Source organism: Rhagoletis pomonella, unplaced genomic scaffold (assembly GCF_013731165.1).
Source record: "Rhagoletis pomonella isolate Grant_MI unplaced genomic scaffold, Rhpom_1.0 Rhpom_scaffold_00002, whole genome shotgun sequence".
Taxonomy (NCBI): domain Eukaryota; kingdom Metazoa; phylum Arthropoda; class Insecta; order Diptera; family Tephritidae; genus Rhagoletis; species Rhagoletis pomonella.
Window position 1 is genome coordinate 46,260,657 of NW_023458556.1, and position 16,000 is coordinate 46,276,656.

The 16,000-nt window shown below is 35.8% G+C and overlaps 1 protein-coding gene across 3 annotated transcripts; it reads right to left on the reverse strand.

Annotated features, from left to right (window-relative positions):
• Window positions 1–5,150: 5,150 nt before the first annotated feature.
• Window positions 5,151–10,056, reverse strand: LOC118733707 (the record flags this gene model as incomplete). 3 transcript variants are annotated; one of them, XM_036463233.1, is given in 9 exon segments in its annotated part: window positions 5,151–6,374; window positions 6,439–6,640; window positions 6,706–6,849; window positions 6,913–7,495; window positions 7,567–8,007; window positions 8,085–8,207; window positions 8,272–8,369; window positions 8,480–8,961; window positions 9,017–10,056. In XM_036463233.1, coding segments are annotated over 9 exon segments (3,288 nt in total). In that variant the 3' UTR covers window positions 5,151–5,753.
• Between the last annotated feature and the right edge of the window lie 5,944 nt (window positions 10,057–16,000).

The window sequence follows — 16,000 nt, forward strand, 5'->3', positions numbered from 1 at the left end:
AGTTGCAGAGAACTGTAAAAATATACATGTATATATAATAATGTACATATGTACGTTTTAATTTAAATTTTGTAATTTCTACTTTTAAGTTATTTCAATAAATCTCTGGTCTTATTTAAATCCATATCATGGCACTCATGGCAATACCTTTTTAAATAAGCCTATGTACATATAAAGAATACCACTTAAGCTGGTGCTTATTACGAATTTTTGTTTTGGTTCAAATTTATTTGAGAAAAATCTCTCTCCGGATCTGTGCATTCATCCTTGCTATGGGATGTTCTTTCTATAATGTGAATTCTATAAAATTTAATTTGTTAATTAAAATTTAGAAACCAAAATTACTTATCTTTTTCGCTCCATAATTTATATCTTGTGGAAATTCAAAACGCCGAGTTTGAGCTGCAAGTTTGAGCACGAATTTTAACAAGAAAAAAAAATCAAGTCAAACACATATTCATAAAAATCAATATTAATATCTACCAGTCCTGCAAGGTAGTAAATTGATGACAAAAACGAAAATTGCCAACTACTACAAACCAAAAAAACAAAAAATTTGTTACCAACTATCAAAAAAACAATCTTCATGTTCTGCCAGTTATCATCACTGTAAAGATGTTCTATATGGAGTTTTATTTTGTTGTAATTATCTTCATGTGAAAGTTTTATTTATGATAAATATCTTCATCTTGAAGATAAATCTTTACTTCTGGCAACACTGGTACTGGTATATTTACAAACGCATTACTTGGCCGCCTACAACTTTATAGAGCGCAAAGATCGATCGGAATTCTGATGAGTAAATAAATACGTACATATGGGGAGCTATGAATTGAAAATTTTACTTTCGTTTAGTTTGACATAAAGGCGCTATTATGTAGCTAAGTAAACCAAGTCAAATAGTACATTCGTATATACCTACATACATACATGTATATGTATATGTATACATATAACATATGCTCTGTGGGAAAATGTAATGTATGGCAATCGAAAAAGTAATCAGAAAAACAGCAGTTTCCCCATTCTAAAATACATTTTTTTCCACGGCGATGTCCCAAAAAAGTAAGGCATTCAATTGTGCATTATCTAGTAAACGGGAATGTATTCGATTTAATAGGAATTGTTTGGGCCTTAAACGTTTATAGTTTCCTACTGGGTGTATTTAGTATTCATATTTATATGAATTGGCACACTATATGACAACGCTACCCGCTTGATTACACTCAGATACAAATTATTAAATGTGCATATATGTACTTTTCTAAAACCATATAATAAACAAGCAGCGTTTGTTTGTCTCTTGACGCTTTTGACTCTTTAACTCGCAAGATTTGCCGCCAAATGTACATATATACATAAATACATCTGTGTGAGAAATGTTATTATGCCAGACAATGATGCCGTCATTAGTAAGGCATTTCTCAGTGTTTTCTTTTCGCAAGCAATAAACTAACAAACATCTAAGCAGATATTCTAAAAAAATTGCCACAGCAGAGAGTAAAAAATTCTCCTAGCAAACTTTATTGAATTGTATAGAACTTGTTAGCTTATGTTTTTGTGATTTTTGTTTTATTCTTTGCGTTTATTTACCGACTTCAAAAAAAGGAGAAGGTTATCAATTTGTTTTTTGCTTAAAAATTACCTGTTTAACGTTATGTATATGTACGTAGGAAACAGGTATAAAAACATACATATGGTCGTATGAAAGTAAATTTAATTAATTTTACACACTAACAACAAAGTTGTCTTTTAGGTTGTTAAAAGGATAGCGAAGAAAATAATAAATACGTACATATGTATATAAGTGATATACGTACATATGTATATAAGTGATGAGGCAAAAGTTAGAGCTTGTGCTAACGCTAATAGTAAGGCTTATAAGAGATTTAATAATCCAAATTTATTTTAGAAACATCGAGCGAAACCATCGATAAGACGTATGAATTTGCGAATATGGTTCGATTGCTTCGAAAATAGATTGAATTCTTCGACATTGTACTTTCAGTGTCCGTAAACCATTCGCCGATGAGAATATAAAACATTGGCTCACGCAACCGCAATTTACAAAGATTGGCGATTAGCACTGTACATCAAAATCCTCAACAACGCGCGCAAGTTAATGAACAACTTTAAGAGCATACGTCGCAAATTCATGCAGGATGACTACAGAAGGCTCCTTAACCGCTGAAACAAAAGCGAAATTCCGATCTGTATCGTAAAGAGAGAAGAAGTACCGTTCCGTTAGAGTATATCGAGCTTTTTTGAGTTACGATTGGTCCATCTGATGCAATTTGGTAATTTTACAATGCGTAAATCTTTTATTCAGAGACAACAGGTTTGAGTTCGGCAGGAGTTAAAGTCAAATTACTACAGTTAACTGAACCACCAGAACCCCTCAGCTCATAACTTTATGGCGAATTACCAGAATAAGGACAATTCTTGGTGAATGCCCACAAATGCAATGATTACGCAGTTAAAGGATTGCATCGCAAGATCCAAGAGATTCAACACCGAACCAGATCATTCTTCAAGACAGTGAATAAACAGAAGGAAGTTATTAAAATTTATTTCGTTGGCAACTCGGATATACACCATTGGGCGATTAACTTTACTACGAAACGCCAGATCATTGGCAACTTGCAACAACTTCATCACGGACACAAGGCTTTGATTAGGTTATTTAAAATGGCAATGGAAGATATGCCATCTGACCATCTGACAACCAAAAACCCCTAATTAGAGCAGATAAATGTACCACTGGTAATCGTTAAGTGAATAGTTGGCGAAAGTGTTGTACCAAAATATTGCAACAAAAAATTAATTTTGGACGAGACGAAGTGGAATTTCATATTGAACACTGCTCAAGACTTTAGACTCGTCACCATCATATTCACAGGACTTAAACCCAAAGGATTTTTCCATATGGTCCATTCTTAAGGTCAAAATATCAGCTAAAATATATGAGGCAATCAACGCCTTGAAGATTTCTTTCCACCGCCACTGGGGCAAAACACCATCATATTTCGGAAAAATATTAAGATTTACGTGAGCTTGACCAATTTGAAAACATCTCCAAAAAATGGGGGTTTTTTATGAATAAAAATATTTTTTTTTAAGTATTTGTTTAAAAAAAATCACCTCAGATGGCAAAACAGTTTAAGCTTAAAAAATTTACATAAAAGCGTTTAAAAAAAACTTTTAACGGCATCATAAAAACTAGATTTTGATGCTGTTTTTGAACTTTTTTCAAAGATTTGTTTAAGAAAAACATGGATAACTCAGTCCAAACTATTCCGAGTTAGACTTGTGATCATCATTGGAAAGGCAAAGAAATAAAAAGAGCGAGAAAATACATTTCCAATGATAACGCAAAAGTCTAAATCGGAATAGTTTAAGCTGAGTTATTCAAGTTTTTCTTAAACCAATCTTTGAAAAAAGCTAAAAAAAACAGCATCAAAAATCCCATTTGCCATCGGAGGGGATTTTTTTTTAAGTACTTTAAGAAACTATTTTTATTCATAAAAAACTTAATTTCTGGGGGTATTTTCAAATCGGACCAGCCCACGTAAATCTTAATACTTTTCCGAAATATTTTGGGTGGAAGTCTTCATATATAAAAAACTTTTCAATATCGGCGGAAAAACCGCAACTTTTTTTGGTGATGCAGTCTAAAGTAAATACACTCACGGACAAAACTATATGCCTAGAGAATTTTTCACATCATATGCAACAATTTTTATTTTAAATTTTTCTGGCTAGTTTTTTATAAAAATACAACAAAAAACACAAGAATACCAATTCTAAACTTTGTGCGAAATTTAGGAGAATCCAATAAAAATGCATGCAAATTGCCAATTTTTTAATCCGATTTTTGTATGAAGTGCAAGTTTGAAGTAGCCAGGACTCACCGTTGATTTTTGGCAATTTTTTAACGCAAAATGGAAAATGCGAAACACCTTCAGCAAAGAAACCTATCAAAAATTAAAGCGATTCTTTATAATCTTCAAGCTGCATATTTTATACTTAAATTTTAATAGGCTACAAAACTCCATTTTCAAAAAAATCTAAAATTTATCCAAAAGTTGCAAATTAGTAGGCAAATTTATTGAATTCTCCTGTATATCAAAGTGCCTTGTGACTTTTTTCCCCATTTTATGAATTATGAACAGCAGTGGAATCCTAGAAACTGCTACGCTAATTTTCATTCGCTAAAAACTTCAAATGGCATATTTTTTTTTTAACTGCTTGTATTTTTTTGTATTTAACACTTTTAGCATTGGGTTCTACTTATCAATCTAAATATGTGTATGTATGTGAAAACCTCCCACTTCGGATGACTGTCATAGAGGTCTCGATAATAATTCAAGTACACCTAACTCCTCCTTCTTAGTTCTATCGCCGCAAACGGGCGTGTTTTATAGCTCCTGTGGTACGAATAGATGAATTTTTTGCTGGAATATTTAAAAAAAAGGGTCGAGAATATACGACGGGTGTTGAAATACTGTTTTTGCATGAATTTTCCACTACCTTCTCAATCATGGTGTCGAGTCACAAAAAGTAATTTTTCACAAGTAGTAAATGAATTTAGTTAATAGGTTGGTCCATAAAGACTCCGTCAGAGAAAACTAATACTTTTTACCTGTTGGTATCCATATTTGAATTTCTAATCTTCCTTATGCTAATATGAACGCCATATTATTTCTATAATTTTGTTCCAATATCACGACAATAAGGAGCCGATTACACAATATACCATTATGTCATTTCTGTGTAGCCTTTTTGTTTATTTTTTATATCTATGTATTTCGTGTTTTTTCTTCGATGCTGGGCTTCTAACTATTTATTACATGTAATACATGCTCCCTGTGAAACCCCTAGAAAATTTATTGCATACCAAATAGATATGCTTAAGACTAAGACATGCCAAAGAGTGGCGGAATTACTTTTTTGTATACTATTTATTCTCTTTTTATCAGTGACATACAAATTCATTTTAAAAACTATATGTACGTAAGTAATTCAGAAATGCTACATTATAACTGCAGACGGCTTATTATAGACAGATAAATTAATTATATAGTAGTTGGGTTGCAGGTGAAATTAATGTAGAACCCAAGCACTGCCCTTTTAGTTTCTTGATTTTTTTATTTTTTTGATATCCAATTTAAAGATGAGAAGGTGCCCAATTTAAATTTGCCAAGCAACATACAACGTAAATGATTTTAGCAAATTCACAATATTTAAAGTAAGACACACGATACATAAATTAGAAAGTTAAAAATACAAATGTATCCACAGTAACTTAAAAAGAGCATTATATTATAATTTATATTTGTTTAGGTTACATATTGTATTTATGCAAATTTTAAACTAGGCATTTAATCATTTGTAGTAATGTACTATTGCGCCAAAATTCTGTTTAATATAGACTGCCCTTGTTCTCTATTATTTAACTGAAAGAACTACACTGAAAAGAATATGCGCATTATTCAACATCAATAAAGCTTTAGATTAATAGCGTTGAATTTGGGAGGTGCGCATTGGCCACGAATTGGTAATTGGTACATGTGATTGCAGTTCCCTTTAATATCTGCACTCACCATAAATCAATAACCATTTCTGGTTTCATTTAAACATTTATGAAATTTTGTATTTCTCTTCTTGTCTATCCACCACAAACACCTGATTTTTAATATACTTCTTTTACCAATCACGATCAAATACATTTAAATTAGACTTTATTGTTCGTTTTACTGTAACAAATCGCCACGCACAATTTCCAATATCATTTTGTGACGGAAGTATTCCATATGCTGTTGGGTAAATGTTATCTCCCGATTCCGTGTTATATACTCGGCAAACATACAACTGAATACTCCACAATCACTGCCATTCATCTGTCGTGGTACTTCACGTACAGACTCGACCTCAAATCCGCTAGTGTCGAATGATTGCTTTCGCTTATCCAACGATTCATCCTTGAGATATTGTTCCAGTGCTTTCAGTACACTAGGATTTGGTGTGCCCATTGAATCATAATATTTAATGGTGCGATTCTTCAGATGTATAATAGCCATACACCAATGCACACCACCAACATGCACTGGTACGGGAATTATATCTTTGGAAAATATATCCACCTTGCGTGTCCAACGCTTTACACCACTATGACCAGCCGATAGTAAGCGTGGCACAAAGAATGTGTTCATTGCATAGACAGTAGGTAAACCGTGTGATTCATGTCTTGTATCACCACGCTCGGTAAGCAGATTCATATAGAAATTGATAACCTCATCGTTGAGCCAATTGTGTCCAAGTAGCGTGTGTATATCACGACGTGTAATGTTTAGATTGAATTTCGACACAAGAACCTAAGTACGAAGAAAAGTTATCTGTGTAAATTAAGTTTAAGCTTAAGTTTAATTCACGTTCTACCTGGTCGGGTGGCCCTATAATTGCCTCCTTTATTCGCGCTTGATATTCAGGTGTTAGTTCAACAAATTCAGGCTCTTCTTCGACTTCTTGTACTGGAAAATCATCAATCACGAGCAAATCTGGATCGACAATTTGTATCTTACGCAGACGATCCTGCATTTCCAATTCAGCTGCACGCCGCTCAGCTGTCAGCTTCTCCACCCTAGGGGTTAATATACCATTTGAATATATAATTTGCCTTCCAAAGCCTCTATGCAATCAACTTACACATTCACCGTGTCATTAACCTCTTGCAGACGATTCTTCTTCTTTTCAGTCCATTTAGATTGTAGTGCTTGCAGCCAATTGGACTTTAAATGTGGGGAAGTATTGAAACGTTCTTGCAATGTGTTGACTGGTTCAACGTATGGACTATGGAATAAAAAATATACTTCTAAGAATTACATTTAAAACAGTATATAGCTAGTGACTCACAGGCGTGTAACACATTTTTTTTTGTCTTTTGTGCCCAAAGGAACGCCGCATGCATTCTGTTCTTTTAATTTTGTACATGCCGAAACCACTTGCCGCTCATCGTCATCCAAATCAATTATTTCACTTATCTCATCTTCGTCATCGTCGACAATCACCGTTGGCAGAACATTTCGTACAGGACGCTGGTCCTTCACACTAACGAATGTAACATCCTCATTGTTCTCTTCATCATCGTCGTCGTCCAAATTGATGGTAGACGAAAGTGGTGGTCTTTTCAATGCGCGTGGCAAGCTGTTTTGTAAACCGAGAGACTTTCGTTGATTAGCTACTGGTTTCTGGTTGCTATTATTTGCGTGCAGGGCGCCTCGACGTAGCGGCGCATCAAAGCCGAATGGAGGCTTGGCAAAAGAGTGTACATTTGCACCCTCTGATGCACCATACAAACACGGTACAACCTGTTCTAGTAGCTGCTGGTACTTTTCATGCTCCTCGGTTTCCTTTTCTTGTGTTAGAATTGAACGAGCATTAGTAGCCCACATATTTGAGCGAATGTTTCCCAATATATTCAGCCCACAATTAGAAGCTGCTGCATCCCAGAAGAAAATTTGTTGTATAAGTTATAAATTTTATTTGTGGGTCATTTCAAATACTTACATGTTCCTCCCGAAGAAGAAATTGAGCTGGCCGAACGCCTGCCCAAGACGTGCCCACCACTGGCAGGCATTTGTAAGTTCTGTCGCAGGACCTCCGAATACGACATTGGTTTGCGTTTCGTCAAATCGATCTCAGGCATAAGTGATGTCGCTAGGATGCTGCCACTGCGTGGCTCAATAAGTGGAGGTGGCGGTTTCGAAACCGGCGCCCGAACATTTTCACTCTCACGCAAAATGGGGATATTGAAAATGCGTGGTACCTTTTTAATAGCGCGCCCATCATTCAAGCCAGACCCACTAGCACATCCAATGCCAAAGCCTTTTACTATTTGAGGTTCATCATCATCATCAGAAAATTCGACATCAGCATAGGATGTATTTTTTACCAAACGATGGGTTACCGTAGGCGCCATAAACATCGACTTACGATATTTCGGCTTTTCTATTAAATACAAATAAAACATTTAGTTAGCATTCTCCCAAAAAAAAACAGTTTGCAGGCCACGGAGTCTAACTAACCAATGGAGTGTAACGACTTGCGCTGTGTCATCTCTAGTGAATGCTTGGAAGCGCTGCTAGGCGACTTGCATGCCAACATTTTTTTCTCCTGCTTAGGAAAAGTAGAGATCACATCAAAGTCGCCTGCAAACGGCAGGAGATTAATGAAAGCGGACAAATACTCTACAAATACATATTAAATACTTACCATCATCCAGTTTGTGAGTTATAATTTTAGGAAAACGATTATGTACTTTTTTATATTTTATTGGCTGCTGATTGGCATCTGCAGTATAGTTCCCGGATCTGAAATATTTTAATCAATAATATTTAATATTTATGTACAACCGAGTCAAATTCATTTTTATTAATTTCTCTGTGCATTTGGAAAAAAATGCTCATTAATCAGGCAATACCTTTTTCGAGATCCCTCTCCTTGCGCGTTGTCTGTGGAATCGGAGTGTAAGTTCAACAAACGTTTTAATCTGCTGATTATATCGATACCCATCTGTGAGTTATTTACACTACCCGCTAGATTTGCCGGCTGAGTGTAGTATTCGTCGCAGTCTTCTTCTGTTTCTACTTCCTCTTCTTCAATTTCGTGTACCACCGGATTACGGTTACCGTTTAAGTGCCTATGGCCAGTTAAATTCAACCCGTCTTCGGCTAAATAATAGCTGCTTGTTACACTTTCCCTGCTGTCACTGCGCTGTAGCTGTATCGGCAAGTGACCATTCAATACTCGTTTGAGAGATGGTTGCGGTGTTATCAGTTGTAGTGGCGGTAATTCTAGCTGAGTTTGCCAACTTTGGATTGGTATTCCTGCCGGCACTGGACGCAAAGGGCGCTTACGTGATAGCTGGGGTTCACTGTTCTGCTGCCGACAGTGACCAAAAACCTGATAGTATAAGGGATTAATTACAAATTTTAAGGAAATATCTATAAATACGTACCTGATTTGAGAGTTGAGTTTGGCTGTACTTTCGCTGTTTAGGCGCTGGTTGAACGAAATATTCGTAATTGTCTTCTTCGTCTTCTATTTGTATGATAATTTCGTCAGCGACAGGTGTTTGGTTTTTTTCAACGCCCTTATCTTCGGCTTCTGTTGCTAATTCGTTGCGTTCCTTAATCACTTGATTTTCTTGAACATCATCTATATCGATCAATTCATAATTTCCTTCTTCCTCTTCCTCCTCTTTGTAAGCTATATCGCCGATTCCGTTAAGTTTTGGCGGCACGGTGTTACGGTTTATTAAACCTGGCGGAGACAATTTTCTCCTAGGAAAATATCTATTTGTATCTGGTTCAGCGATGTTAGGAACCTTTGCTTTGGCAATAGCACCCAATCGAAGTAGGTTTAAGCGTCCGGTATAACCGGCATAGGCAGCGTCACCTTCAGCTTGCGCCTGCGATTGCAGTTGTGTACCAGCAGTGTCTTCGACGTCGCGTACATGCGCCAGTATTGAGTTGGCGTCACTGGCGGGAATGTGATTCTTCAAGAAAAATTGCAGATTATCTTCCAAGGGTGTGTGTTCAATGTACATCATCAATGTGAACGGGGATGGTATACGCCGTATTGGAACTGAAAATCTCTCTAGCCATTTACAAAAGTTCACCCGACAAGGCAAATTTTTACGCTCACGCCTTCGCTATTAGCGCATAATATTATCGCAAAATTGATGCGGAATCTAATGAATGAATCGGTTCACAAGTTATAAAGCTTGTCCTTCAACTTTTGTAATTTCTTAATAAACACTTCAAATGGGTTAAAATGCAATTTTTCACAGTTTTATAAAAATTTCTCTTCTCGCTTGTGAAAAAAAGCCGCCGTTCGCAAAAATTGTGAAAAGTGACACATGGAGTTCGGCTTCTTACGGTTGGCAGGGCTGCATGTTTCGCGTTTGTTGCCACTTATGGGAAATTTTAATATCCTTTATCAATTGGAAAGATAATAAACGTGAAAAAGTGCAGTAAAGTAGTTAACAAAAGGAAAGTAAATTTTTATATGTGGTACGGTACTTATTCACATTAACCATATTATTCGTGGATTTGCTGGAAATTGAGTAATATAAGATTACGCACCGATTAGGCCAGTAGCTCCATGCAACCTTGTTGGGAAATTTAAATTTGGCGCTGCCATATCACGTACATGAATGGAATGTAGCGATAAAATTTGTTTTACTTTTGCTTGTACCATGTCTCATAGCATGCTATGAAGCTGTGCAATTTTAGCAAAACTAAAATTATAAAGAAAAATTAAATTCTTTTGCTTTATGTATCATACATATGAGCCATTCTATTTTAATTCGGAAGGATTTCGTAAAAAATGATATCATGTCTCCGATTCGCTTCAATTTGTTTTTATGCGTTCTATACATGAAATAAGCTAACATGCGTTCAAGAAATTTTTTTTTTTAATTTTTTTCTTCGGAGATATGGGGCTGGGTTCTGTAACTGAGAGAAAATGTACTCATAACCAAAAACTCACCGAATAAAGTGCAGTGAGTTTTCGGAAGAGAAGTGTACACAATTTTGATAGCTTAAATGTAGAATACCTACAATTCCTAAATTACAAAAATGTATAATAGGATCGATAGGGATCTTAGTCCTGATCATAAGGGTCTAATTTTTTTTATGCGGGAAGTAATAACTACTGGTGTTATTGAAGTTCCGAGTACGTAGAAGCTGGGAACAACTGCACTAAGTGCAGAATATGTACATTTCTCTGATTTAAAAAAAAATTGTCAGGATCGATAGGGGTCTTAGTCCTGATCATAACAGTATACATTTTTTGTGGGGGGCAAATAATAATTACTGGTGTTATTGAAGTTCAAAGTAGAAAAATGTAGGTATTCTGCTTTTGTTCCAAAACTCATTCTCACACTTCCTGAATCGCAAAATGAAGAGTGTACCCAATTTTCAGTGTACACTGGGAAACTCACAATTACAGAATCTAGACCCTGATCTGTCAAAGTTTGGATTTTTTCGTGATTCTAACTAATCATGTACTTCTTCAAATTGTTATATCTTGGGTTCTGCTCATCGTAGAGACTTCATCTTAACAAAAAATGCAATAATATATGTACGTTATAACTTCGTGCTTTTTCTGAAAGTGTCGTATTAAAAAAACGGGATAAGTTAGTCCAGGAGCATGCAGCCATACTAATCTTGAAAGGTAAATAAAAGCCCTGTGTACATTTTTAGCGCTTAATTTCAAAAATACCAAATTTTGAGTTGTGACTCTTTTGAAGACGGTGTGCGATATGACGAAGAATTTTAGCAATATTATAGACAATGGAGTAAATTAAGGTAATCACATGGTATGCCAAAAGGAAGAGAAAATTGTGCACATTTTTATACCTTTCATGAGCATGAAATGGTATTATAACTTTGGTCCGATGTTTGTAAGTACCAGAACAAAAAGAGATAGACCCATGAAAATGTATACTTATATGATCAGAACGTCGAGCTGAGTTGATTTAGCCATGTCCGTCTGTCCGTCTGTCTGTCTGTTTGTATGCAATCTAGTCTCTCAGTTTTCAAAATATCCGGATCAAATTTGGTAGGTGGGTGTATTTTTATAATGTATTAATCATTTGTCGGAACCGGAAGAATCGGACCACTATAACATATAGCCCCCATACAACTGATTGTTCAGATATGAGATTTTTCATTATAACTTCTCCATTTATGCAGCTACGAACATGAAATTTTGCAATACTTGCACCCATTATCAACAGAATACTTACAGTGAAAATTACAAAGATCGGGTCACTATAACCTATAGCTCCCATACAACTGATTGTTCAGATATGAGATTTTTCGTTATAATTCATCCATTTATGTAGCTAGGACCATAAAATTTCGCGCTGTTTTCACTCATTATCAACAGAAGACTTACAGCGAAAATAACAAAGATCGGGTCACTATAACCTGCAGCCCCCATACAACTGATTGTTCAGATATGAGGTCTTTTATCATAACTCCTCCATTTATGCAGCTAGGAACATGAAATTTCGCACCATTTTCACTCATTATTAACAGAATACTTACAGTGAAAATAACAAGGATCGGATGACTACAACATATATCTTCCATACATCTGATTGTTCAGATATGGGATTTTACTGTAAAACTCCTTTATTTGAACAGCTAAAACCGATAAATTTCGTAAGATATTTTATAAATAATAATACAAAGTCTACTGAGAAAATCGTCAAAATCTATGCTGTATAAGCTTTATCTCCTATAGCACTGACTGTTAAGATACCAGTTTTTGCCATATATCTCCTTTATGTAGGAAACTAAACCCAATAAATTGTGTTACCGGTTTACATACCGATCACATAGCAGTGAAAATCACTTAGATTGGTGCCATATAATGTATATCTTCCATACCTCTGATTGTTTAGATGCGATTTTTTATATAAGTATGTAACTCCTCTATCGATGTATGCAGATGTATTCAAAAGCAGTAATCTGTCAAAGTAAAATTTGCAGATGTTCATGAAAGGTATGAAGCCTTCGGCATAGCCGAAGACAGCGCTGCTCTTACTTGTTATAGAAGTATTTTTGCAACGCCGTAATATGGCAAAATTTAACATATCGTCGTTTCAACAAAATGTAAAACCTTGTATCAAGATAATGCAAAACGGCGTATGTGAGGTTGCATAAATTATTTTTATAACCGAGCGCCCTTGTGCACAAGGGTATATTAACTTTGTTTGCATAACGGTTGTTTGTAACAGCCAAAACGAATTGAGATAGATATGGACAAATGTATACATAAATGATCGGAATGAAAAGAGAAGTCGATTAAGCTATATCTGTCTGTCTGTCCGTGTACACGATAACTCGAGAAAAAATTGAGATATCTAAACGAAATTTGGCATGTAGGTTGCCCTTTATCCAAGGTAGGTTGGTATTGAAAATGGATGAAATCGGACTGTAACTACGCCCACTTCCCATATAACGGTATTTTCGAAAAATGCAAAAACTGCGATATTTCAGTAAATATTAGATGTAAATTGTTGAAAATTAGTATGTGGAGTAGAATTGTGGTAAAAAATAATAATGTTACAAAATTTTTGGAAAATGGGCGTGACCCCGCCCACTTCTGATGAAATGCTGTATCTCAGTAGCCGCTTCACTAATCCTTACCAAACTCGGTACGAGGCTTGGGTTGGGTCTAGCTGAGAAATCTATTGGACATCTTTGAAATCCGGCAATAACCACGCCCACCTGCCATATAACAGTAGTTTACAGAAACACGAAAACTGCGATAAATCAGTAACTACTGGAGCTAATTCACTTAAAATCGATTATTGCAATAACCACTTAGCAGAAAATAAGATTATAAATTTTTAGATAATGGGCGCGGCACCGCACACTTATGACCACAAATGTGTATCTCGGTAACTGATATATCAATTTCCACCAAACTCGGTGCACTTAATAACCTTGGAACGAAAAATCAATTTGTTGAAAATTATTCAAATCGGAATCGCTTCCCGTATAACGGTAAATTTCAGAAATACGAAAACTCCGATATGTCAATAACTGAGGACATTAATTTACCTCGAGTTAATAGTTACAACAATCTCCTAACAATAAATAAGACTGCTATAGACTTTTAGGAATTGAGCGTAGTACCGCCCCTTTATAATTACAAAGGTTTACCTGGGTAGCCACTTTATCATTTGTACCTGTGTAACTAGGTCCAATTATATAATTAAGTCTAACTCTGTATATTATCGGAAACGTTTGAAATCGGGTAAACACCCCTACTTAGCATGCAAAGGTAGCTCAGAGAAAGTTGAAACGACGATATTTGATACCTGCGCCGGGTATATAAAGTTCGGTTTCGCCCGAACTTATACTTCGTACTTGTCTAGAGATTAAAAGCACTCATATTTCAAAATATTTCTCTTTTTTATAAAGCATTCCGTCGTTTAAAGTACAAAACCGCGTATCGTCATTCTGCAAAACCGCGTAACTGACATTGGCTGCCAAAAATTGGATTTGCTCACACAAGCTCTTGGCTCAATCCTTATCCATTCGTCCTGAAATATACTAGCCAGAAATGCGATTGCTTTATAAAAAAGAGAACCATTTTGAAATATGAGTGTTTTTACGCTCTATAAAATAATTTCTACAACTTCACATACGCGGTTTTGCATTTTGCTGATACGCGGTTTTGCATTTTGTTGATACGCGGGTTTGCGTTTTAAACGACGATTCGCATTTCTGGCTAGTATATTGCAGGACGAATGGATAAGGATTGATCCAAGAGCTTGTGTGAGCAAATTCCATTTTTGGCAGCAAATGTCAGTTACGCAGTTTTGCAGAATGACGATACGCGGTTTCGTACCTTAAAGGACGATATGTAAAACTGAAAATGCTATATATACTGTGGCGAATACTGCCAACGCGACGCGACGCGAACAACAAGAAAATGGTAGAATGTTGGTGAAATGACGTAGAATATTCGACAGCGAGAAACGTCAAGAATATTTAGTCTGTTCCTTTGAACTTCGGACTAAAACCTGTGGAACTGTCAAACTACTATTTTACTCTCTCAAGTGAGAGTAAATGAAGAACAGATGCAGAAGTGCACGGGAACGCAAAAAGCACTATTTCCTGTAAAAACGTCAGTCGGTTTGTTTACATGTCATTTGTACAACACTGATTTGGCTGAAATATCACTAAATAATTTTTAAAATCTATACATATTCAAACATTTCGTTGTTTACTTCCATTTTTTTTTACAAATATAAGGTTCTTTGCTTTCACCGCTTTTTGTTTTTGCTTGCACATGCAAATCAGCTGATCGTTTCACACTTTTCATGAACTTACAGGAAAAAAAAACTCCGGACTAAATCCTGTAACTTCTGACTAGGAACAGTTGCTCAGTTACTCTCTCAAAAGTGTTCCCACTTACAGGTTTTATGTCAATAGTCTTTCCAATAGCAGTCCGGTTTACAGGATTTAGTCCGAACTTACAGGAAGTCGTTCCTATTGCCATAAAACTGTAAGTGGCAACACTTTTGACAGAGTAACTGAGCAACTGTTCCTAGTCAGAAGTTACAGGATTTAGTCCGGAGTTTTTTCCCCTGTAAGTTCATGAAAAGTGTCAAACGATCAGCTGATTTACATGTGCAAACAAAAACAAAAAGCGGTGTAAGCAAAGAACCTTATATTTATAAAAAAAAAATGGAAGTAAATAACGAAATATTTGAATATGTATAGATTTTAACAAATTTTTAGTTGATAATTAATTATTGAATCATGGTTCCCATGTAATTATGTACATATTCAGTCTTATCATGAGTCTCATTTTGTTCGAACCGGGTCACGATGTAGAGAACAAAGGTGGCGCCCATAACGGTACCGCTATTCCGGTATCAGTGAATTTGACGGAATCGCTATTTGTATGACGTCACACTTGTGCAACTTTACGTTTTTCTTGCAACATTTCTTCTTTTCCGATTTGGCATTTGTCTCACGCAACTGCACCAGTGGGCCGTTACACAAAAGTTATTCTCAAAAATCCTCTCTAATGGGCATAATCTTGTATTCTATCATTGTTGCCGTGTATTCACTACGCGTGGATGAAAAGATTGTGTTCGTGCGAAACTCACGATTAGGTGATTTATTTTTATGGGCTCAGGATACGGCAGAATATCTCAAAGACCATGTTTACACGAAGATGAACAAAAATCTGACAAAGAAAAGCAAATTTGCGCCGAAATACCGATTCAGAAAAAGAAAATCGGCGCAAAGGTGCGTGTTTCGATACCGACGCGTCTCGCAAATGAGAAATTGGTCATTTAATTTTCTTTTGTGGCTTATGTTTGGGCTTTAGCGTATGTGGCGAATATTTATTTATACTGTGGCGAATACTGCGGCAACACAAAGCGAACAACGCGAAATAGGCA